The sequence below is a fragment of the Taeniopygia guttata genome, chromosome 1A, assembly GCF_048771995.1.
Source record: "Taeniopygia guttata chromosome 1A, bTaeGut7.mat, whole genome shotgun sequence".
Lineage (NCBI taxonomy): Eukaryota > Metazoa > Chordata > Aves > Passeriformes > Estrildidae > Taeniopygia > Taeniopygia guttata.
The window spans coordinates 35,208,114-35,230,741 of record NC_133025.1 but is presented as its reverse complement, the minus strand read 5'-3'; the positions used below and the strand labels follow the sequence as shown (position 1 = coordinate 35,230,741).

Genomic DNA, 22,628 nt, shown 5'->3' with positions numbered 1-22,628 from the left:
TCACTTGCCATCCCAGCTCTTCCTCACTTCTTTCATATTCTAAAAGATCTCCACTACATCCGTTGAATACGTAGGTTACCTTACAGCACGTAGCACTGAATAGCACATCTGAATTGGGAGCACAATGTCAGTTTCCCTCAAATACGTACTCAGTTCTCTCTGTTCCAACATACCAGGAGGGAAAACTTACTACTTCCCCTTGAAAAGCACCATCGGTGACTTGCCCTGAGCCTGCCAAAAGAGGGACAAACTAGCTGAATGCAACAGCTGGCTTCACATGGCCACACGTATTATTAGCTAAGTTATCAAGAGATGTTCCCTGTCCTTTTTTCTCATTACTTTTAATGACACGAAAGCAAGCTGGTGTCTTTGGACTTTGATATTCCTATCTGCTGTGCATGAAATACATAGACACGGTTCCTGCAGTTGAACAATTTATGAGTGAGGTTGCTTAGCACTTTCTGAATGTTCCAGTGACAAAACCAAATATGACTGGGCTGCCTTTCCAGCTACAGGCAAGACAGAGCATGATTTTATCTGGTGTTAGATCCTGGCTCTGCTCTGGGACATCACACAATTCAATGACCCTGCTGCTCTAGAGCCTTGTTATTGTCGCACCTCCGTGCAGTAACCAGAGTGCAGCAAAGGTTTTGTCTCTCATAACCGCTTCAGCATGACTCCTGAATGCAAAACAAACGAAGGTGTTAATAACAGGCAGGAGGACTCCAGTGCTTCAACTCCAGTGTTTTAACCATGCTGTCTGCCCATGTGTCCCACAGAGAGACTGCTTCTTCCTAGACGGGAGTTTCTCTTTGACAACTTGTATTTTATAGGTGGACTTTGCCATATGAGCACCAGATCAAAAGACATTTCTGGACTGAAAATGTTTATTTCTTCTTTGTTCTAGCTAGTTGCTGTACAGAGCTGGTGGTATATGGCTCCAGCAATATTGTTAAACTACAAATTTTGTTGAGAGCTCAACTTACTTTCTATAGTTCACAGTGCTGTATATTTAAACTAAGTAAATTCTTAAAATCACTGACCAAAAAATTAGAAGTTCATCAAAGCAACTATTCAAAAGTACCTGATCTAGAGCATGTCAGAGTGTCACTCAGCAATGCTATTTCATCTTGGGAAACAGAGCTAATTTGACAGTAAGATATGGATAAGCTCACTCTTGTTACTAAAAGGTACCTCATGGCCTATAATCAGAATTCAGAAACTGAAACCCTTTCTTTTTTTTCCTCTCATGAGACAGCAGAGTCATTGTTGCATAAAGTATGCACTTTTTAAGCTTAAAAATCTGCAGAATTCTCAAGTGAAAATTGAAATCTAAAGAAAATTTCTGAGATGTTCCCAATGTTTGAGTAATTTTACCCCCACCAGAGATATCAACTGCCAGTTTCAGCACATTTTCCTTAAAAATATTTGTAACATTTACCATAGCTTGATTTAACTGGAGGGTGAAATTCACAGGGCTGAGCAGCTAGTATAGACCAAAAAACTTTTCTAATTTAGCCCTGGCTCTCCCAGATCACCAAGTCTTTGTCTCAAGGCACACTACAGCAGGAAAAAGAACTCTCAAGTCATCATGTGGCAGAATGGAGAAAGAAATGAAGCTATGAAAACATATCACAAAAGCATAAAGATGGCCCCCACAAGGATCTAAAATGTAAACACCACCATTATTCAATGTCACGTCAAAGAAGCAGGGCAGAGAACAGATACTCTAATTATTCATGTAAGAGATGTTGACACAAGCAGAAAATAGAACTCCCAATACTTTTTCAAATCACAATTTTGTTGGTAAAGCAAGGACTTTGTGAAACAACTGACAAGTGGACTAGCCAAAGGAGTTTTTTCAACAAGGAAAGATGTACAATCTGTTCCTGTTTACCAGAGATAAACACACACACACTCCTATGTCCAGTTCTCTGAGCAATGTAGGTCTGCTATGAAAAATCTATGATGACAATGTACACTTAATTTTTAAGTCATGAAGATAATGGGTTTTCAAGCAACCAGCAAAACGATCCCAAGCTCTTTTAACACTTAGGGGATTTTAACCAACTAACAACCATGGGCAAGGATATCTACCAAAAGATAGACTGCTAGGAAGGTCAGGGAACAGTGATTATATGAACATAAAGTGAATTCACAATTTTCAGCAAAAGAAAGGTTCTGTGAAACAGGCAGGAACAATTTCAGGAATAAAAAAAAAGGTATTTCAATAAATTCAGTTATTACAGGAGCCAAGAAGAGGGAACCTAGAGCAGACACTCCTTTCCCTGCTCCAGAGAAAACATAGTTTAATCAGAAAACTATTTCAGCACAGAGGAAGTGTGGTCTTACTACACTTTTACTGGTAATAGCATAAATCATTAGTTCATCATTACCTTCAACTCAAAAGAGGAGCTTATAGGAGATGCAAACAAGGACCAAGCTATAGGTATAGCACATAGATGAAAGCTGTGGTACAAATTCAAAGTCAATAATATAGGATATCAAAAGCAACTTTAAAAAAAAATTACTACAGCAGCAGCTATAAGAAGTGAACTATTAGACCATTAAACACAGGGAAAGGACAAAACAATAAAAGCCCTTAAAGTTAGCTAGGTATTCAATGCACTTTTTTTACATCAGTCTTTGTTAAAGAATCAACTGTGACCAGATGCCTATCATAACTAATAGCAAGGGCAGAGAGATAAGCTCTTTGCTTTTAACAAGATGAAACAATGTTGGAGAATACTCATGATGAGTCTGATCGTAGCAAATGAGTGCACAGAAACCATTTAGAGAGGAGGCTCATTAAACCTCTGCCATCAATAACTGTTTTAAGAACTTTGGGGAAGGACAAGTGACAAAAGACTGCGAAAAGGCCAAAATTATGTCAATCTCCAAGAAGACAAAGGGGAGGAAGAAGGGCTGAAGAATTACATACCAGTCTAATTTCATTTGTTTGGGAAAACAGAAGGAACAAAATTATTTGTAACGATCCAGAAGATAACAGATGATTAAACAGTCAGGACAGATTTGCTGAGAACAAATTGAGTCAAGCAAATTTCATTTCCTCTTATGACAGTCCTGTGGACCAAGGCAAAACAATGCACATCATTTGTCTTGATGGTAGTGTAGCATTTGGCATAATTTCTCATAACATTCTCACAGAGAGATAAGGAAAACAGGTACAGATGAAAGTAACTCATCATACAAAGGGGTGGATTCAGTTAAATGGAAGGGTGCAGAGAACAGAAGAGCCTCAAGTACCTACCCTCACACCTAAACTATTTAGTAGAAGCCTTACATGAGCCCCTAAAGCCCAGCTGTAAATCCCTAGACTATAACTACCTCAGAAATGCTGTAATGGTTACAAAATTTAAACAGATGCTGGGGCAGAGAGGGTTGCTTACAGATAACCAGCTGCACAATCACCAGGGAAGGCAGACCTCATGTGAGGGAAGTCAGAAGTTTTGGAAAATCTCCAGCTGCATGCAATCACTCTATCTGCACTGGAAATCCACAAACACCTGAAACTTGCTTGCATAGTACAGTGCAGGATCTCCAAAGGTATCCTGCAAATGGACTAGACAGGCATCTAACACAAGATATGCCCTCCAACAGAAGCTACTGTAGCTAATCAATTAGCTAGTTTTTTTAAAAGTGCCTTCCAATACTGCAAATCTGGAATTTTAACAAACTTGTTGTATGCATATATACAGGTATTCACCACATGATGAAAAAACATGTGGTATGATTGATCTGGCTAAGATAATTTAGGTCTGAAATTTATCAGTTCCTTTATGCTGTTCACCATATGCTCTACAAGTAGTCACACCTGCATAAAAGGTGTAGCAGCCCAGGACAGAGCACAAAGAGCTGGGATTGCCACTTTTGGTGACAGCAGTAGTACTGCTTGTTGCTTGAGGAATTATTAAGTCCCTGAACCCAAAAGTTTGTACTTTAAAAACTTGCTTGTTCTTCTGCATCACTTACTTACCAGAAGTGGCATATACTGATGGAACCTAAAGGTCATCTGGACCAATTCATACACCAAGAGTGCTTTGAAAAAATCTAGTGTTGCATCTCATTGAGGTTTGGCATGTAAAACAGAACATCTGCACACCAGTTGTATGTAATACAACTATTTTTTTGCACCAGATCTAGATGGGTGCTTAAAAAGTGTCCTCTTCAATACAGCAAGGAGTTTTTCCTGACATGATCTCACTCATCATCAAAGATCATCACACCAAAGGGGTCAAGCCAGGATGGAGTTCACTTTCCACAGCAGCCTGTGTGGTGGTGTGTCTGGGTTTGTGCCTGAGTCAGTGTCAGTAACACAGCAGGGTTCCAGCTGCTGCTGAGCACCGCACAGCGCTGAGGTTCTCTGGCTGCTTCCCGGGGGTGGCACGAGCCTGAGAGCAGTCACAGCCAGGACAGCTGACCCAAACTGACCAAAGGCACATTCCACACCACATGCCATTGTGCTCTGTAATAAAAGCTCAGGGAAAAGAGGAGAAAGCAGGTCATGGCACTTCATTCATGATCATGGCTTTATCTTTCCAAGGAACCTGTGGTGAGATCTTGCTCTCCAGGAGGTGTATCGACACCTGCTTGCTGATGGGTAGTAGTGCATGAAATCCTCTTTGTGCTTTCCTTGTGGGAGCAGCATTTGCTTTTCCTGTAAAACTGTCATTGCCTCAGTCATGAGCCTTCCTGCCTTCCTTCTATTTTCTCCCCATCCCGTGGAAGAGGAGAATAGGCAAGGAGCGGGGTGGGTGCATGGCTGCTGGCCAGGGTCAGCTGCAATACTCCAAGAGGACACAAGTTCACCTTTTGCTGAACTGCTGTAGCCTGGACACCAGTTTCAGCTCTGCACACCGGGCTCTGCAGTGGCTGGTTAGTAACAAGATACACCTGCATAAACAGTCTAAGAGCTAATGTTAAGGTGGTATGAGGCATGATCGTGTATAATCAAAATACATACTATAATTGAATTCTTTCAAAACAAAACCCATCAAGAAGAATGCAATAGAAGAACTGAATTAATATAATTAACCTATCTGAATTACATACAAAGTTTGAAATATATATTTAATTCAACTGTGAAATTAATTTTGGATGAGGTAAAAATGGACATCCTACAATATATCTTTTGTTTTCAATATCACAAAGATATTGTGATTTAACATGAAAAAATAGCACATTCTCAAAAAAAATGTTTAAGAATAAAATCCTCACTCAAATGAAAAATTAAATTCAAGCTTAGTTTATACAAGGCCTGCACTGCAATATCACTTAATTGAATAGCACATTTTGAAGTCCCACTAAACATGAAGCACAACTTATCTTTTAACACCACAAAAAAAACCCCAAAACCATTTGAAAGCATCTTCAAATCAAATATAGTATCACACATATATGAAATCTGTCTGTCAAGCACTCAGTTATGTATCTGTGTCTCATCACCTTATCAATGCTCATATACAAAGCTCATGGTCACACTAACTACTGAGCTAGACATAATTGCACAGACAGAACCAAGAGTTAGGATTTCCGGCTTTAAACTCAGCCGCCATAGAGCAGCTCATGGAATTTTCTTATAGGAACAAGCACTGATTTCTCTCACAGGGTTCTTTCACACAGAGATGGCACCAGCCACTGATCAAATACTCAGAAACGACATGCAAGAGATTTGAAAAATATATTTCAAGATATTTACCCAGCCACGGATAAAACTTTTACCAGTCACTCTTCTGCAGCCCACAGACCAAATTTCAGTTTTAAGTTGCATCAATGCAATTATTAAAATTGAGTCAGAGGAACATTTAACACATAAGCAAATTATTAATCTTGTACTCAGCCTTGTTTTTTTCCAATTCTATTTGTAACATTAATCAATTCACAGATGCACTTTTAGAATGTTGCTAACCTCTTCAGCATTGTCATCTTTGCTGTCCAACAGGGAATGTTTTGAGGAAAACATAGCTTCCACCTACAGAAATCCAACCCCATGCTTGGTAAGGTTTCATTTGCATGACAGTAATCATGCTACTGATACCAAAACTAGTTCATAATCCAAATTCTGAATACTAAATTATTTAAAATAAAATCTTTTTTCAAGTTAGACAACTCTCTTGTAACATAAAATTATTTAGACAAGTGAAGAACAAGTGCCTCATATATTTTGAGCCAAAATATCTCAAAAAGTAGAAGAACACTTCTTACAAGTTTCTGAAAAGTTTTATCAGTGGAGCTGATGTTTTATCAGTGAGCTAATTTGGTGCTCAAGAATATACTTGAAAGTAATGAGGAAACCAGTTCCTCACTGTTTGACTGACTGAGGCCAAGGAATTTTGTCGCATAATGTGTGAGGAAAAACTAAAGAGAATAATTAATGAGGCACCATCAGCATTTTAAAACTGTCCACCACAAAAATTAAAAAAAAAAATCTTGTTGGCAACAAAACTGGGCTCTGCTGAACACTATCAACTTAGTTTGAATTAAACTACAGACCAAAACAAAAGCATTGCTAATACAATGTTTTTTATTAGCAATGTTTTTGTTTTGATCTGTAGTTCAATTATCACACTATTTCTACATCTGATTCTCAAAGCAATCAGTACCTGTTGTAACATATATATAGCCTTGAATTCCTTACAAACATTACCTGCAACAGCCAAAACAAAACCTCCAAACCCAACACAGATTTGAAGACCACTGGCTACAACATTCACTGGGTGCAAACACAGTCACTGTAGCCGAACAGGACAGGCACCATTCAATGTAACTGAAGCTTAAAGTGATGACTGTGGGTAACTTAGGATCATCTTCTTCTAGTTTTTAACTTCCCAGTATCAAAACCATTTCATAAACATTCACATTTCCAAATTTCCAAGAAACTTCCACCTCCATTTTGTAAGCTATTTCCATTTCTGCTTTGTAAGCCACCATCTTGCCCACAAACAGAAGAAAATAACTTCAAGTATGTAATTTCAAAATGAATAAAATTGCCCAAAAAGGCAGAATGAGAAAAAAATATATATTTAAAAGAACTACATCAATATAATTTTTACCTTGGAACAGATAACAGTGGAAAACTGCTGTGACTGAAAAGTACTAAATTTTAAACCTCAACCACAGAAGATAATTATCTTAAAGTGTCAAACATTAAAAAAAAATACAGGTTTGCAAGAATTAAACTAGTATTGCCTCTTTTATGGCCTGACAACTGTGACCAAACTGTGTTCTGGTTTAGCTCACATTTATTAATTCTAAGCAATCCAAGTTATTCAAATACAAAATAAATTTAAACACCCTGAACTGTCAACCCAAAGTATTTCATGGCATTTTAGCCATCATGATCCTGATTAAAGCTTCTCACAGCGTTTTTGAAGTCTCCACTCAGACTAAAACAATCAGGAATAGCTTGGTGGAGGATGAGGTTCCTCCTGCAACTCTTCGCAAGGCTGCCTGTCAGCAGGAAGGAAACTACAGATAATGAATGTTGCAAGGGGCCTTTCATCTTACTGTTGGGAAGCTGAGCAAGCCTACCTCCCCCGAGCCCTCCACAGCAGCTCTCACTGTTAGCTCACAAGCAACCTTCTCATCTTTGACATCCAAGTGCTGAATAGAAAGAGAAAAGATGAACAATTATACCCCAAAAGGAAAGGCATAATTTACTTTATGGGCTGGTAGATTTTCTTAGCAGCCATAGCTGTAATTCTAAGAAATAACAGAATTCCACTTAAATATGTCTTTCCCAAACATTTGAATATTCATGTTCAGTCAGTTATGGTGTTCTTCAAGATCTTAATATCTTGAATAGAGTTTTTTTTTGTGGCTGCACATCCTAAATAACTAAGAACCATACACAGTTAACTGACAGCTTGCCCACTGCATTTCTGTTGTAGACATTTCCCTCCTCCTTCCATAGCTGTATTGAACATAATTTTTGATGGAAAACATTTTGCAAGTACACTTCAAAGTGAACTAGGTGCTCCAAAAAATACTGAAACTAACTTGCTTAGTATCTTTGAACCAAAGTGTTGAATATCTAAGTTCTAAAGCCTTTCTGTATTCTATGTCAGATTAAATTAACTGCCAAGGAGTACAATGCTCACCAGGGAACAAAGGCATGATGCTTCACAGTAATTTCCTGGGCAGGAAATGAAAGGCTACAGATAAAGCTAAGCTGTGAATCCTTGACTTTCACGGCTTAGGACTCAAGTTCTTATTAACTGATGAGAGATAGCACATTGACGATATTAAAACCAAAATCTGTACTGATTCAGCTGTCCAGTGTTTGCTCACAACTGTCGAGAGAAGTTGAATTGACTCCCAAATTATTTTAACAACTTGATTTATCTATTGAAGCCTATTGTATTACTTGTATTTGCCTAAGATGGCACAAATAACATTTGTAAAAGCTCCAAAAGAAAAGAAAGCTCTGCCATATCCCACACTTCAACCACCTAGAGAGAAAAGCCATGTTCCACTCAGCAGTAACAAGCAGAAACTCCCACAGCCCTCCATTACCCACCAAATATGTCATATCCATGGACTAACCACTGGCTCTCCCCTCTGTCTCATGTTCTTACATTAACAACCAGACAACTAAGTTTTTTCTCTAAATATGATTTAATTAAAAACACTAAATCAGCTTTGACTTTTATTTTATATATGTACAATAGTTACCAAATAATGAATACACTTAATCAGTTATGTTAAATTTCACATAACGTCAAAGGACATCAGCATGGCATGAAATAAACTCACTGCCTTTTGCAGATACAAAAATGCATTAATGTTAATTGTGATTACTATTTTGGTGTGTGGTTTGTTGGTTGGCCTTTTTATAATCTGCTTACCAATTCTCCATATAATGTTGCCATAAAAAGTGTAAGTGGTTAATTGATCCGTTAATATATTAACAAATATGAACATTAGTAAAGTTTGCAAGGTATCAATTGCAAAATTACATCAAGTGTAGAACTGAATGTATTGACATGAAAGTTATCTTCAGTTAGAAAAGTTTTGAAAAAGAGCCCAGGTTGGAGCTGTGCATTAATTTGGTCAAACTGATTCATACGAATGAACAGTCAAGTTTATTTAGATATTGAAAATACAACTATCCTTTTTAGTATTCACAAACATTTGTGCATATAGTGTGTGTATGTGTGTAAATATATATATGTATATATAAAGTGAAGATATGTTAATGTAAAAATATACTGTTCACCCACTCCCAATTACACAAAATTCAGTATTTGGACATTAAACTGTGCAAGTATGAATGTCCATTTCAAATCTACATTCAACCAGCAACAAATACTTAGAAGTATTTTTGTAAACATTTGAGATAGGGAAAATCCATTTACAAAAGAATCCTCCTTTAGCACATCAGCATCACTTCAGCTTGAAAATTTTGTACAGCAGCTTCAGCTGGCATATTGTGAATCTGCTTAAATCAAGGAGCTCACACTATCTTAGATCAATATGTGTGAAAGCTCAGCAAATGCAGAAATTTCTTTCATTCTTAATCACCATCAATTTCCAGTTTACCAGCAAAAAGAAAATGCACTTGGCTACAAAAATATTAAGGAATGTTATTGAAAACAAAAGGCTATTTTGGTAGAAGGAACTACAAAAATAGTTGAGTCATGTTGTAAAGCTTTAATGCAAAAGCATTACAGTACAGATTTTCTTTACAACCTTAAAGCTTAATCAACACCAAATTTAAATATCCATCTCTCAAGTGCTTGAACAGAACGTGCTCAGTGAAAGTCTTTCTCCAACGGGACCAAGTGTAATTAGGCAGGTGTCAGGCTCTGCGTCTCAGCCGCCTGTGAAGCGCTGTCCCCCGTCCCATTGGCAGCAATTACAGGGGTTGAGATACTCTGGTACAGTGACGACGGACAACTCAACTCAGCTGCACTTTCATCCTCTCCGGTATCTGAATCCGGTGTTACCGAACTGTTCTCTATCCCCAGGATCTCACTGACTGTTTGAGGCAATTCCTAGAAAGGAGGCGGCAGGGGAAATATTAAAATCACTGTAATTAAATGCAAAGAGTTAACAACAAAGTCCCCTCTGTCCATCCTATATTCCCAGTACTCATTCAAGTGAGAAATCATTCATCTGAATTTAGCTGTACTGAAAGCATCTCTCTCAGCAATACTTATATTACAGTTAACATTTTTGGTAGCTGCTTTTCAAGACCGCAAAGGGAACACACTCAGGAATCAATTCCTGATTAATCTTGATTAGTATAATCTTCATTACAAAAGTTAAAGTCTAATGAACTATTATAATTACACTTCACTCTATTGAAATTAGTTTTATTAAGTGACCCACTAGTTTTTGCCTAATAAGTCTGGCATGCTTTCAATGCAATGCACCTTTCAACTAGTTTTCCTCAAGCACACCAAACATCAAATTTCTTGGAGTGAGGTTACCTAGTGAGAGTTGAGAAATCACAACCAAAAAGCAAAATTCAGCTTTCCCCCAGTGAACAGTATTACTCTATAAAATCAACTATTCCTGCTTACAGACTTCTCGAACATAAGACGCTGCATAGCTACACAACCTGCTTTACTACAGTAATTCAGTTATTTCACAAGTCATACATGAACACTTACAGCTAACTACATACTGTTCTTGACTATAAACATTCACAGTAGATAGATATCTTTACCTTGCAATTCATCATCTGCATAGAAATTGCTTCTGCTTTGCAGAGTATATATTCCACATCGATTTTCATAGACAGTTCATTGATATGCTAAAAATAGATTCACAAGGTATAGTGAGATAAATTATAACTATGTTTCACTCAAAATACACTAATACCATGCACTGTACTGTAATACTGCACTGCTAATAAGTATCACCTTATTAGCCTACCCCTTAAACTATGAAATGCTAGACATAATCTATAAGCTTTGAGAAATGGCTGCTCAAAGATACAGTATGAAACAGCAGCATCCAAGGTCTTCAAGAAGAATCCATAGTACCTCTAAACATGACAAACTATCTGGCCCTCCTACATGCTTTCCCCAGCAGCTCACATTTTCACCTATGATAAATTAGATCATAGAAGATAAAGCAAAAGTTAGTATTAAATATAATAACTCATCTGAGGGGAGAACCATTTTCAATCTATTAATGATTTTATCACTAAACACAGACATCCAATAAACCTTTTGAAAGCCTGCAGGATAGACATTTAACCCTTCAGAAGATGGTATGCACCTTTCCCTCCCCCAGCATAAATCACAATCATATTGCACTAACTCCAAAAAGTTAACTATTTTAATTTAGTACCCGAAAGACAGCCCCATACTAGCCACTAGGAAGACAACTCTACTGCAGCCAAGACCAGCACAATAATGCGTAAGAATTTGGTACCTTTAGTATTTCATTAAACCCATAGTGCTTGTCCATTATTTGCTGTTTTTCAGATTCTAGGATAGCACAACAGAGGAGAAGATGAAAATTCTGACAAGGCAATTCCGTCCACATGACCTGTTAAAATATAAAAAAACCACATTTGAAATGCTTATAATTTTCCACTGGAAAGAAAAGTAGTTCTTAGAAAATAAGTCCTCCAGCCAAATCACTTAACTAACAATAAGCCATTTTTGAAAGCAACTAAGTTTTTGTAAAATTATTTTGAATTTTACTTTTGGCCCTTTAGAGACAACTGCAAGTCCAAGTCACCAAATGCTTAACTGGTTCTTAAGCCATTGTCCACTATAATGCTACTAAACCACTTGACCTTGTGGTCTTGTGAATGTGGACTCTGCCTCAGCTCATGTGAAAGAGAAGTAACTGAAGCTAACAAATTATTTGTGGCATAGAGTATCTGCATTAAGTGTGAATTGGCGGAAGAGTGCCATGCCCAGCAACAGCTTAAAAGGCTCTAATGTTTATAAATAAGGTGCTAAAGTTGTTCCCAATCCTGCCACCATGACATAAAGACATGTACATGCAGGTACTGGGGGTGGCTGGGTATTCCTTTCCAACTGAAGATACAACTGGCTTTTGGTCCCACGGAGGACAGAATTATCATTCTTGAGTTCACTGGGACTGAAATGTGTAACCCCACTACTAATACCATATTTTAGTACATTTACAAAACCTTTCTACAAAAAAAGTATTTGAAAAGAACATGTGTGGTAGGCAGAAAGCTGGAGAACAATTTTGCCAACAAAACCAGAAAGAAGCAGAAGTCTGCTTGCAAAGTTGCCCTGACAGATAAAGGGATTTAAGACAATGGATTTACTCTCAAAAAAGGCAGGCAAGAAATCAGACTGCTGAAAATTTGTTACTTCATAAGCAAAAAACTTTTTTCAGCATTATTGATGGAATAAAGCCTGATAGCTGAGCGAGAGCTTATACTTGAACTTTCATTACTAGTACATACAACCTATAAACAGATTTGCATAAATCCCAAAGATATCCAAACCAAGTTCACCCAAAATAGAGTGCAATTAAACTTGAATGTTTCAATTCAGAAATTAAATTTCGCATTTTTATCAGACAACCAATATTCTGTTAAAGCATTCTCTGACTACAGGAGAAAGACTGGAATGCAAGTAGGCTGATAAAAAATAACAATTGAATGAAAATGCCTATAATCTACCAAACACTGTCTGTCTACACTAGTATTGTGTTCTTCTACTCCTGCTTCACAAGAAGGACATATTGACAGCTGTGCATTTATTTGGTTAAACATCACGCTGCTGCCAAAAGAAATCCATACATTTTGCTACCATTTCTGATAAACCTTTCAAAGTCTGGAGCAGAGCATGCATTTAAGGTTATGTATGTAAATGCATAATAACAGCATTACAACATGTTGGAAGGATGGAAGAAAAAGCAGCATTTAAATTATAAATATGAAGATAAAAATATAAAAATAAGGAGCAATAACTCTTGTTTTTCTTTCTGATATAGCTACACAAGTAAAGACTCATTTGTTCTAATGCTACCTCAACAGCCATGAATATTGTAACCAATGTATGTAAGCAACTTATTCCCAACTCATTTTGGCTTTATGTAGCCAAGTGGTATTAGAATAACACTAAAGCTAGGTATGAGTTCATGGTTACTTTGTTACAGAACTTTTCTTCTGGGTTTCTTCTAAGCCACCCGCTGCACAAACAGAAGATTAAGAATTGACTGGAATTACCAGGTGACACTGCCTGTCTCGCAAGTGAGAAGGAGGGACTGAACTACTCTCAATTTTGGGAGAGCTAAGAAGTTGGTCAGTAGACTATCTGGGCTGTGTTTGGGAGGTGCTGCTTAAATGTGCCATAAATTAAGCCATCCACAGCCAGAGCAGTTTAACCCTCATACAAAAGGCATTGTGTGTAATATCACAAATAACTGCATTCACATAATGTGTCTCAGCTTATCCAAACAAGGTGGAATGTCACCTCTCTATCACATGCAACTCTGTCACAGAGCAATGAAACAACCACTACATTTTGTACCACAATCTGGTTATGGCTCTTGCTCAGGAAGTGCAAAGGCTGGGAGTTAGCCTCTACTCCACATGATGAGAACTGGCATCTCCCATTTCCAAGGTGAATGGAGATGGGAGAAAACAGACTAGTTTAGAATCTTTCTCATTCCTTTTTTTGTGATAAAACACTGGAAGTCATGAATCCAGTGGGAACAGGGAAAAAGTGTCTGATGCTTACTTAGTGGTTCATATGAGTCAGAGGACAGAAACAGAGATCCGCAAGAACCCTGAAATTAGCAGATTAGACACAAAAAGCCCCAGAAGTCCTGGAACCTGGGACTGGAATTTCAGATGGTACCTCTCCTTCATCCCATTTTATGCACTGCAAGTGAGTGTGTCATAGCATAGTACTGCCTTCAAATGGATTCCCTCAATTCATGTGTGCTATCACAAAACTGGACATGAGGTTTGCTCAGCCAAATATCCAAAAAAGTAATTAATTTCTCTTTAAAGGGAAAAGGCCTCTGGAGCCTATAGCTTGCCTCTGTAAATCCCACTTACTTCACTGCTACCAGTGGAGCTGCATGGCTATGCACTCGGGAAAAAACAACCCACTGTAAGCTGGACTGATCAAGGTGACTCTGGCCTTCACATAAAAACATTAACATAATGCCTTAATTACTCTGTTTAAAAAAGGAAAACAAGACACTCCCTTTCCCATTCCATGTCTCCTAGCAAAGAAATTGAATACTTGTAGTAAACATACATTATGATGCACTATAAGAAACCTACAAGATTATCATATATCAAAAGGTTTCCATCCTCTTCCTAAGAGAGGAAAAAAAATACTTGAGAGAGAAATATAGTGTATTTCTTCCCTGTATATACACATATATATGCCTTAAAGCAGAGGTGATAAAAACATGCTAGCCTGGGACTATAAACTATAAATAAAAATACTGTTGTCAACTACTTCAAAAATTAGTCTTTAAAAAATACTGAGAATACAATATTGGGGGGAAGAGATGAGTGCATCTCCCCTCCCAAATCATTATCATTTATACCTTCAAATAAGAGAATTCTTCTGGTTTTGTACATACTGGTTTCCTTATTTATGAATGTTATACATAAACTTTTTTGTCCTCTGGTTGAAATACTACTTCAATATTCTGTGATATTAAATTCCACCAAGTGATGATAAAAAAGCTAAAAAAGATTTATTTTAGACAGTTTTAAATACTGGTCCTCCTCTTTATATGACTCCTTTATCATTAGTAGAAAAAGTGAATAAAAGTATCAACATTATTTTTCATCACATCAGAAACAACATTCTTTTTCATTATAGTACAAACTTTATGCATCTCACCCCTGTTCTTTTCATTACCTTCTGTTCCTCAACCCATATAATGTTATTCCTATAAAATACTCCCTCCATTCATCTGAACATTTATTCTGTTCTTTGGAGTTTTCAGTGAATATTGTGCCCCTGTTAAATGCATTTTTGACAATAAACCTGTCTTGTTGGCACACTTCTCAATTTTCCCGGAACGAAAAATTAAAGACAAGAATATTAGTTAGCTATAATTATTTCATCTGATCCCAACATCACCTAAATAAAAAAAAAAGATCTCATTAACCCAGAATTATCAGAATTTCAACATTTTGATGTTTTACATAATGTTATGTAGCATCACAAGGCCTTATCATCAAGATTAACGATCTTCTGACGTCATCCTCCTCATGGTTTTGTCTAACACAAACCACCCTGACAGTGCGTCATTCAACTTAATCTATAAAGAACCACCAATACCAAAGAATTAATCAAACAAATGCTCTTTCTTTTATCATGAGCTGCTTTCCATTAACAGTGAACTGGTACTCCCCACTTACTACTTTCACTTAAGAGTCTCAGTTGAAGGCTCCTGTCCAAATCATTTTGGACCGCCAATTTATGCAAACCAGCTCTAGTAAGTATTTTTTCATTAATTTCACAAGTTGTTCTGTAGACTAAAAAGACATAAGAAATGCTTGCTTATCCTCAGATCATTGTACTAAATCCTTTTTTTTTTAATTTATCAGAGTATTAAACACTTTGCAAAATGATCCATGCTTTTTGTTCTAAAGTCCAAAAGTGCTGGAGTTTGTGTGATGAAATATTTCCTTACCTCCCAGAGTCGAAGAATATCTTGAAAACTAAATTCCCTTTTAAATCTGATAAGGAGCCACCGGAAGCAAAAATAAAGGTAGCCTGAGTCTTGAGATTCTAGGAATAAGAGTGTGACATTTCAGAAGCATCAAATTTGGTTCAGACAACAGGTGGAAAAAAAAAAACCACTTTACAGATACATGCTTACACCACTAATTTTAAGATGGCAGGACTTTTTTAGACTCAAGATATTTGCAAGAGTATGGCATATTTTTAAAACTGATAACAGGATGACCCTATTTTTTCAATAAGCATGGAGCAATTATTGAAATATTTTAGGCATTATAAAGTTACAAGTCCTGTACTCATAGAATACTGGAACTATATTTAGACTTTTAAGGAACAGAATGCAGGAAGCTGTTTCAGTTACCATGCATGAACAATACACCTACCTAAATAACTGCAAAATCCACTGTCTAGTAAACGAAGCAAATGACTCAGCTGAATAAGTTGTGTCTTCATACCCTGCATCTGTTCTTCAAAATTCTGATGCTGTGTGGAATAAAACATTAGTACTGTCATTTTTATTAACTCAATTTTAAGATTTGCAGCAATTTTAAAGGAAGTTTTGTTATTGCAACAGTGGCTCTCACCCTTTAGGTATTTATTATGTAGATATTTAACTGTACTTCTATCTAACGAAATGTGTCTGCCTTTTACTGAGAAGTTTAACTAAAGCACTGAACTGTATTTCTTTGCTAACATTTTTGTATGTAATAAATGATAGTTTAAATCTGATTAAGCTCTGTACTTCCAAGCAGCATGCCTGCACTCAAACAAAAAAATTCTCTTTTACTTTCATATCAGTCACACACTCTTGCCACATGCATAAGTCATAAAAGCTTCAGTTTGTAGTAGGAAGTCTAAACTGCATTTAACAAAACCCAAAAGGCAGGTATATAACAAAACCACTATCCTGAATAAAATCCTGCTTGAGGACTCCTGATAAATACAAATTTGTCTGTAATGGTTACTTTGGAATTATTAAGGAGCCAAATATACCTGCTTCATACAGCAATACTATTGCAAACCCACCACAACCTCAATCAACAAAAGCATATTGACTCCAAACATAAATGACTGCTTTAAAAGAATTCAAAAATCCCAGTGAAATTTTAAAATTAAAACTAACCCCAAATACTATCTGTAGCTTATCTGTTTATTTGAGTTTAAAAAGCCTTATTTTACCATTTGATCCATGTATGATACAAAGCACCAAAAGGCATCTACTTCATTCTCCATAACATACAAGACAGGTGACAGCAAGTCGCTCATCCCCTGCACATAACCTTGATGGAGAAAAAGCAGAGGAGGGGAAAAAGCAAAAAGAAATTTAAACTCAGCAGTTAAATAGTAACTTTTCAAGTGTGAAAATGACTGAGTGAAACAAATATTAGCACATACAGATACTATAATTCTCTGATTCAACTATCTGTAAAGATGAATTTGTATTAATAGGCACCAACATCCCATAGATCTGATAAGACTTACAAGCCATTTTGGCAAATCTAAAGAGAACATAAAGCAAACACATTGTTCCAATAGCTGTTAAAATATGTACAAACTGAGTTTGTACACAACATATTTTTAGTAAAAATGTTCCTATTTAGAAGTCAGGAGCATATACTGATATTTTTAAGATTAAGTCTCTACCTTGCACCATCACAAATACAAACTTGTATATAATCTCCTTTCTATTTGTACTTGATTACTTTCTTCTAGACATTTAAAAATTTTGAGTATCTTTGCACTCCCTCACCCACCCTCTAAAGAAGATTTTCTTCTCAAATTCCCTTAAAGAGATGTGCTACAATTCCAGAAAAACACAGTGCAACAGTTCTTATGAAGAATACTTTGTATTTTACACTTCTTTTTTTTTTTTTTCTGTCACTGAATATGTTTTAAAGATTCCTTAATTTAAGGAAGTTGGGACTGTTCTGCTTGGGCAGTACTTTAAATACACCCAAGCCTAAGACCATCTGTGAAACCAAGAAGAGAACAACAAACAATTCAACCTATCCAAGTGAGAAAGGGAATTAATAGTAAAGTATTGATTGCAAGAAGCACCAAAGCAACATGTCTCTAGATCTGATTCAAGGACATGCTTTTATGTTTTGTGCCTAAGACTAGTGAATAAAATCCACACCACCTAAAAAGTACTCACACTCTTTCAAGAAAAGCTTTGATTTAACTGGAGGAAATGCCCACTAAAGCATGTAATTTTTATAAACAGCTATAAAATTTTAGTTGTATAAAAAAAGTCTTTCAAATTTTTACAGTTTTTAAATGCTTCTTCCATCTTTCTTGTTTGTAATTAACAGTCTATTTATGTAGAGCATAATGATTTCTATTTTTTCCCCTTCTTCCCAACTCTTCCAATTACCACTGATGCTAGTGTCAGCTTATCTATTGCCCAATTGCTGCTGAACTCTCTAAATAAGAGAACACAATTAATGTATCTATCATCAATGATAGGTTCAACATAACATTTCTCAGTTGGCTGACTTTATTTCTTAATGATGCAACTGTAACTCTGTAACTGAAAGGAGGATTAGAGTCAGTAACTGAAAACAAGGAGCACCTGTGAGAAGAAAAATAGAATAAATAACAGCAAACAGGTAAATAATAAAAAGGTCAAAAGAAAAAAGTTTTGTTCCTCACATATTAAATACTACAGCTAACTAAAAATAAATGCAGAGAAAATTCTGTCCAAGACAGTTTAAAAGTCCATTTAGTAATAAAACCAAATTCATTAATGCAGACTTAAGGAATTAATTCAGAAAAATATTCTATTAACAGCTCTCTGTCCCCTCCCCTATCCAGCAGTTTGTGGCATTATTCAGACCCCTCTAAAGCTGCTGTCAAAAGATTAAGAGTAGCACTGCACCAGTGTGTAGAAGCCTTGGTCAGTTACTGTGTCAAATTTACTGTATTTCCATTATTCTTGCTTGTTTATAAAACAAAAGACTTATCCAGTGTGCACTTAAGCCATCTCAACAATGTATTTACCAGAGTGGGTGGTGAATCTGCTTTACTTTCACCTATAATGTCACTGTGCATTAATGAATGAATGCTGAAATGTGGAAAGAGATGAAACAGAGCTACATGCTTAAATCATCAGTTTTAGTTTTCTCTTTTTTCAAGCCAAAGATCAAGACTCTCTTTCAGAGAGAACGAAAGCTGACAAGAACTACAGCTCTACAGCATGTTTACTAGCAGTTAAAGATTCAATCTTACTTCTTGTTTTCAAAATCTGGCATGAAGTGGGCTTTTAGAATCTCAAAACTTTTCTGACACAGAATACCCAAAAAAACCTCCAAATTATACAACAGCCAAATGTCATGCCAGGGCTGAAGGGCGAAACAACTACAAGTCTCTTTTCCCTCCTTCCCAATACAACTGACAAGAAAGCAAGACTTAGCTATCATATTAACAGTGTGATTAAAGAGAGATGTTATATGCTTTTCCCTCTGCCACAGATGCATGTACTAAAATGTAATTTTGACAGATTGCTACGTGCACTTCTGAAGAACCAGCTTTTAAAATATTCAAAGAACACCAGGTTTACAAACAGCTGGTTCAGCATACTGAACTTTAATTACAGCACTGGCAGCTGGCTTATCATTTTTATTGACATTATCAGTCTTAAAAATATATATAACACTTCAGCTCCAAAGACCCAAACCCATTCAAAACTCTGAGAAGCAAGACTGCTTCAATTCTATCAAAAAAGTTAACACAAAAAAACCTAAACTAAAAAAACACACAAAAACCCCCAAAACAACAAAAGAACCCCACAACAGTAGGTCTGTAGGGAAGACAAACTACCAATTAATTTCCAATCCCACCACAGTTAATGAGTTCGGACATCGAAATTGAAAAGAGGAAAAAAAACTGAGCTAAGTTATCTACATTATTAAACACTACAAATTATTAATTTTTTACAAAAAGCATTGCAATCAATACGAGTTCAATTCTATTAACAGGGCTTCACATAAGCAAATCTGCATATCAGAAGCCAAGAAGGCTTTAACATTCAGAGGGACAAAACTTACCTAAGTCAAAGTCATACATGCAATAGGTCATCAAAATATCATGAAGTAAAATCAGTCCTGGATTATCTTCACCTTCATAGAACTTATTTGTTCGATCTGTCCTGTTAACATCTTTTTCTAAGAAAACAATCCAGATTTAAAAACACTTTCAAAACCAGTCCTACAAAGCCAATAACAAATTAATTCAGAATATCTAAGCTGATGATTTCTTCCTCAATCACTATTGCAAAACTTGAAGTGTTTGAAACAACTATATAACTGAATGGCATTTCAAAATAAAGAATGTTTCAAAATAAAGAAAATCCTTCCTATCTGCAATTAAAGTAATTGCTTACAAACATATTTTAAAGCTTTCTGCCTTTTCTTTAATAATGCATTTCATGGGAAAAAAATCCTGATTATAATTCAGCAAAAGTGTTTTACACTTAAGAGGATTAAAAACAATATTATGCCAGCTAAGTCTACAATGCCCCATAGTTGCAAAGTTCCCACATGATCAGCTCAAAGACACTATGATAGTTCATAACAGCATTTTATAAATACTGTGAAACAAGCTCCTGTAACTCATAGCAGATGAAACTGCCTTTCATCAAGTAGTTTTGATGACTGAAACACAGCATACTCCTTAATAAGGTGAAATTCAAGACGAGTCGATTTTGAAATTTTGCAAAATTTTGAATGCAATTTGATAAAAGGAGTATTTTGTAGATTTGAATCTGTTTTACTACATAACTGTAATACTGCCACATACATTTCAAATGCTTAAAAATTAAAATAACTTTCTCAACAGAAATCAACACCTGGCCTTTTTGAAATTCAGAATGTATTTTTTCTGTTATTATTCTCTAAAAATGTAGTTTATTAGTCTACCAAGACAAAACTACTTTGACCCTTTCAACCTGCCTCTTGAGTAACTGCCTGAAATAAGTTTAACCCTTCTCTCAGAATAACAAAGAAATCTTGACCTGACTCCTGAAAAAATATTTAGTAATCCAGAACATGGGTGCCCAAATCTCACTACCACAGCGAAATGAGAATACAAACTGCTAATACTCAGCATAATTTGATTACATTTTTAGAAGTAGGTGTAAACCCCAGAAGTCAGAACGCACATACACAAATCCCTACAAGAAATTATAAAATATGAACAGACACATTTTCACATTCATATTGGATGTCGTAATTTTAACAAGATTTCCAGTAAAAACACATTATGATATAACACAAAATAAAGAGTCGTTTGTTACTGAGTAAAGGAAGTTTAAATATCCAGTTTGCAACACTAATATGTAAAGCTCTGAGTTACTCTGCTTGAGAAAGTTTTAATATTAAGTACATAACCAAGTTTAGACGCCTCTGAAAAGTGCAACATTTCATTTTCAGAGCCTTTTTATGCAGGCTCTTCAATTTCATATTAGCTTTTAAAAGTGTTTGTGCATTTAGGTATGTTTCTAAACATGAACTTACCTATAAGGCTCCGGTAATCTCTTAATCTTGAATTTCGCTTTTCCTGCTCCTCACTGACAGATTTCCACTGCAGTTTCATCCTGAAATATTCATCCCTGAAGAAGAACGACATTTTGAAACCAAACATTCACCTTTCCTTCTTTTAATTTAAGCATTCATTCATTCCATTTATTCTTTGAGATAAATGGGATAACACCACCTGTTTATGTAATGTTTTCAGTAAAACAATTTTTAAGAAGATGCCACAGGTTCCTGCATTTAACAATTTTAGCAGCTGTCTTTCAAAGGGCTTTCTACATCACTATGTCTTAAAAAAGATGCACCTTTTAAATTTATTTTATAAGAAAAAAGTCACTATACTCACGTTTTCCTTTTTTGCAGATTTGCTCTCTCTTCTTTAGTGCTATTCCAAGGAAAATAACCCAAAAGAAATTTCCATGCCTCTTTTCTTAAAGTATGGCAGAGACCCTAGGGAAAAATCGGTATGATGCATCAACAAAATCATTACCATACTGTGAGGAAACATTCCTAGATTGATACAACACTTCTCAAAGCAGCAACTTCTAGTCAGTTTCTTTTTATATTGTAGCCAAGTCTCATGTGCTAACTAGGTCTCACACTGTGAGGAAACAGGAAGGAAAGAGAATGATTAAACAGAATACTGCAGAAGCACTGGATCCACACTAAGGTAAAAAAAAGAAACTTGAGAAAATAATTTTCTTCATATATTTTTGCTGAACTGCTAAAAATAAAAAACTTACAGGAATCACAGACTTTAAGAAGTAAAAAAAGTTCCTTTAAAAATGTATAAAAATATAACACTGCTTCTGTTTACAGTTGCCAAACTTCTGGTCGTGCCACGAAGTGACCTTGAGGATTAGTCTTCCATTTATTTGTTTTTTTAAACAAATATTTTCATCTCACAAGACATGGCTAACCTTCAATGAATCTTTCAGTCAAAAATACTAGCATCCATTCAAGAATCCTGCTTGTCAGAGATCTTCCCAAGTAATGCTCATAATTTTTAGATGACAAAAATGTATGGAGCTGAATCATATCCTGCTCTCACCAAGACAGTTTCTTGCAACTCCTGCAGTACAGTCATAAGAATAAGGAACTTTTGCTATTAGAGTCCCCACTTTGGGGATCTTGAGTCATAAATAAAATAGAGCACTCAGTCCCCTGGTAATGGGCAGAGATTGACAGGAAAGTGGGCTACAGGAAGAAAAGGTTTGTAGTAATTCTCATTATTGTGGAAGGGTCCTTAATTGGGCACATGAATATTAAAGAACTATGCTATCATTTTCTACTTCTGCTTGCAAACATACACACAGAAAATGAATGCATTAAGGCAGCTGCATTCCCACCAAAATATAGAAATACTGAAGTAACATTAGGTAGAAAAGCTACAGGACACAATCAGTTTTCCAAA

The 22,628-nt window shown here is 36.0% G+C and overlaps 1 protein-coding gene across 4 annotated transcripts in view; it reads right to left on the bottom strand.

Moving 5' to 3' along the window:
* Positions 1–8,618: 8,618 nt before the first annotated feature.
* Positions 8,619–22,628, bottom strand: part of TBC1D15 (TBC1 domain family member 15) — a 35,479-nt gene continuing 21,469 nt past the window's right edge. For all 4 annotated transcript variants that reach the window (XM_012569059.5, XM_002190264.7, XM_072923089.1 and 1 more), the window contains 9 exons: positions 21,561–21,664; positions 21,197–21,291; positions 19,730–19,846; positions 16,863–16,963; positions 16,067–16,166; positions 15,634–15,731; positions 11,407–11,523; positions 10,694–10,780; positions 8,619–10,016 (listed from right to left, as the gene is read on the bottom strand). In XM_012569059.5, coding sequence (XP_012424513.1) covers positions 9,810–10,016; positions 10,694–10,780; positions 11,407–11,523; positions 15,634–15,731; positions 16,067–16,166; positions 16,863–16,963; positions 19,730–19,846; positions 21,197–21,291; positions 21,561–21,664 — 1,026 coding nt within the window. In that variant the 3' untranslated portion in view covers positions 8,619–9,809. The remainder of the gene's footprint in view (positions 10,017–10,693; positions 10,781–11,406; positions 11,524–15,633; positions 15,732–16,066; positions 16,167–16,862; positions 16,964–19,729; positions 19,847–21,196; positions 21,292–21,560; positions 21,665–22,628) is intronic.